Source organism: Sorghum bicolor, chromosome 10 (assembly GCF_000003195.3).
Source record: "Sorghum bicolor cultivar BTx623 chromosome 10, Sorghum_bicolor_NCBIv3, whole genome shotgun sequence".
NCBI lineage: Eukaryota > Viridiplantae > Streptophyta > Magnoliopsida > Poales > Poaceae > Sorghum > Sorghum bicolor.
The window spans coordinates 54916949-54920718 of NC_012879.2; the positions used below are offsets into that span (position 1 = coordinate 54916949).

A 3770-nucleotide genomic window follows, 5' to 3' on the forward strand; every position below is an offset into this window, starting at 1 on the left:
TGGAAATGGACGTGGACATGAGCAATAGAGGCGAAGGACTATACCGTCGTGTTTCAAAGTTTCACATGTATATCTGTTCTAGTAGATCACTACATTTGCGGTATAGATACGAGTGTAAATTCGTAAATTTGGTTCTATTTTTTAAACTAGGTATAATCTCATTACTCAATGGCTAACAAATCATTAGCGACAATTACATGGACATTCTCAGTGACAGAGCTTAGAATTGGCTCATCCCAATGATTACACAAAAGAGCCAGCTTGGCTAGCTCATGAGCAGCCATGTTACAAACTCAGCTCTTGAAAGAGCACTCAAAGCTAATGAAACAAGAAGACGCAAGAGATTTTATCTCAGCTATCAAGACGCCGACTGCAGTAGCATGTAATCATCAGTTGTGATTGCTTGGACCACCATCTTTGCATTGTCTTGGCCATAAGCTGGCCAATCCTCCCTCGGAACGGAGGCAAACCCTTGCCTTAGAGCAATTCCAATTAATTCCTTAAATTTTTGGCTCACTTCCCCTCAAATAAGAGTCCCTCATTCATACTTCTCAACGCTCTTCAGTTAATCTATTTTTTTTCTGTTTTACATTACTTTATCATAGACCCTGCTCATCGACTCCATTTTGTCAACTTTGTGGCAAAAGAAATGAGTAGAGTGGGAGAGGATAGGCATGGACAAATTCCCTGATACCCATTATTTGGACCTGAATTGCTCGAATTTGGACTCAAATTACCTGAACTTGGTCCCAAATTTGGATAACAATTCGATTACCCGAATTTGGTTTGGGCAATAAGGGTAATATCTCCTAGTACCCGAACTAATCAAACTGCCTGAAGATGTGTATGTGTCTTTATGTTTGTGATGTGTCGTGAGTTGTGCACTTGAACTCAGTGTATGATTCTCTCTAAATCACTGCTGAAATTTTATGCAAATCGCTGCCGAAATTTTGTATAAATTGTTACTAAAAAACTGTACAGTTCATTTCATTGTTTCCGGTAAATTCATTACCCAAAGTCCCAAACCCGTCCCCAATCATCGGGTACCTGAAACGTCAGTAGTGTTTCTACATGCGAATATTGGGTAGCAATTTTCATTACCCAAATTTTGAATTAGCCGACCCAAAAAAAAATCGAGTAACCCAAATACTCAAGGCTATTAGAGGATGAGGGGCCCCTACATTTGAAGGTTCAGGAGAGAAAAATGAGAGCCTCTCATTTGTTGGTGGACGATGGAATGAGTTGGGTTAAAGAGTAAAGTTTACATTTTGATGTCTCAAATATAAGATAAAGTTTCAGTTAGAAATCCGGTTTGAGTTGCTCTTAGCGAAAACCTAAATGGTGGCAAAAAATAGAGACGTAAACACATGCTTATCCAGTCAGACAAGGCGATGTAAAGAATACAGAGACTCAATGGACCGCATCCTTGTACAGCCCATATAGCCCAACATTGTCGGCCCATCTTGCGTTGAGTGGGGTGGGACTAAACCCTAGGGGGCTGCGGCCTCGTATATAAACTCGCACGCACTCATCCGTCGCCCCTCCGAAGTTTCGGCGGCGGCGTAGGCAGCGGCGGCGTGCTCGTGATCTCAACCCCCAGGCGAGCTCGGCTCCGGTCACCCGTCGATCCACGCAACCATGGTAAGCGAGCTTCTTCTCGTCTGGTTGAAGTCCGTCTGTCCGTGCGCGGATCTAGGCGCAAGCTCTGTAGCGGTGGGGGTTCCTGAGAGGTTAGGTTTGCGTGGAAAAAAGTTGTTGATTGGAGCTTATGCTCTGGGGGCTGCCAAATCACAATCGTGATTTGTCTTTCGTTGAATTAGTTGACTGTGATTCCTACTCCTTAGTTGAAGACTGAAGTGATGTGCTGCGGTACTTTTGTTGCGAATCTATCACGATGTGTCAGTCTAGATGAAGATGTTTAGCTGTCAAATGCAATATTTGAGATGTGCTGTTAAAATTGTAGAAGTATTGATACGGCTAGAAACTACTACTTATGAACTTGAGTCAGAGATCTGATTACCTACTGCTTACGAGCTAAGAGTTAGATATGTTGATTACCTGGGGATTTGCTTGGGTTTGAGGAATTTACGAAGATGGAAAGCCATGTTTTGCAATGTTTATTTGTTTATTGTTTCCCAGTATACATCGTGATGCAAGTCTAGTTTTAATTTTTTAATGATTGACTTGATTAGTAAACTGAGACTGATTTGCTGTTGAGCGGCTTCTATCAGTTTGTTTGCTCAACATAAACTCATAACATAAATCCACAGACAGGCTATTATTCATACTGCATTGTGCTCTATTAGTATGGCCTTTTGGTCCTCTTAGGCTCTTAAAATTAGAACATGAGCTGAAGTATATATCAACTTAGGTTCACTTGTTGTGCATGGTGAAATTGTTTCTGGAGTCTGTTAACACGACAATAAATTCATTGTAATCTGATAGTCATATATGTTTGCAGTCGAGGAGGAAGACCAGGGAGCCCAAGGAGGAGAACGTTACCCTTGGACCCACTGTCCGTGAAGGAGAGTATGTCTTTGGTGTTGCTCACATCTTTGCATCCTTCAATGACACCTTCATTGTAAGTGCTATATTTTTTTCTCTGTTGGTGGACTTTTTCATTCCCTTCCCCAGTGTAACTGTGATGTTATAATATGCAGCATGTCACTGATTTGTCTGGGAGGGAAACTCTGGTTCGCATCACTGGTACAATCCTAACTTTGCTCCATTCGTGGCTTAGATGACAATTGTATTTAGTTTTAACCATGTTGTTCTAAACTATGTAGGTGGCATGAAGGTCAAGGCTGATCGTGATGAGTCATCGCCTTATGCTGCTATGCTTGCTTCTCAAGATGTTGCACAGCGTTGCAAGGTATTTGTAGTGAAGTAAAGAATTTCGTTAGAGAGGTTCTACTGCAATCACTCTTTGGTTCATCTGTGTATGCAATGATGATGTTTGCTTAATTAATTTGAAGCTTAGGATTATGTAAGGCTGCTTAGGTTGTTGTCCAGATAAGTAATCTGTCTCTGTGTATCCAGGGATGATGTTTGCTAAATTAAATTGAAGCTTAGGATTATGTAGGGCTGCTTAGATTGCTGTGGCTAGATAAGTAATCTGTGAGTTGGTCTCGTTTCTTCAGGAGCTTGGTATCACTGCGCTGCACATTAAGCTTCGTGCCACTGGAGGCAACAAGACCAAGACCCCTGGACCTGGTGCTCAGTCCGCTCTCAGGGCTCTTGCTCGTTCTGGGATGAAAATTGGACGCATTGGTAAGAAACTATGAAATCTGAATCTTGCAAGGGCAAACTATATTGATTTGCCCTATTTTATTGAAGCTACATCAATTATCAAATGTGTTATTGTTTCTGTATGCTAATGACAACATTTTTTGTGTTATGTGCAGAGGATGTTACCCCGGTTCCCACTGACAGCACTCGCAGAAAGGGTGGTCGGAGGGGTAGGAGGCTGTAGGTGTCTTCGCCTTGCTATCTGCCATCTCTTGGCACTGCCATCTGGGTAGTGTTGCTGTTTCTAAGCTTGTCAAGAGGAGCTTTAATTTTGCTCTATGTCGAGGATCATTTACCGTTAGTCAAATCTGTGATGTGCAATTGTGCATGGATAATGTTTTGGTTGAGGAATTGACATTAAGCTAAAAATGCATTTTCACTCTACTATAGGACCTGGGATTGGATTAATGCCCTGTTTTGATGAGGTGCAGCTGATCTTTGCTGTATTGCTTTATGCTGATCAGAACTTGCTTTCTGATTAA

General features: G+C 41.8%; 1 protein-coding gene across 1 annotated transcript; it reads left to right on the top strand.

Annotated features, from left to right (window-relative positions):
- Positions 1471-3770, top strand: LOC8069325 (40S ribosomal protein S14). The gene is made up of 6 exons (XM_002437303.2): positions 1471-1641; positions 2462-2581; positions 2661-2706; positions 2787-2872; positions 3141-3270; positions 3405-3770. Exons 1-6 carry the CDS (start codon positions 1639-1641, stop codon positions 3470-3472), a joined length of 453 nt encoding a protein of 150 aa, XP_002437348.1. The 5' UTR covers positions 1471-1638; the 3' UTR covers positions 3473-3770.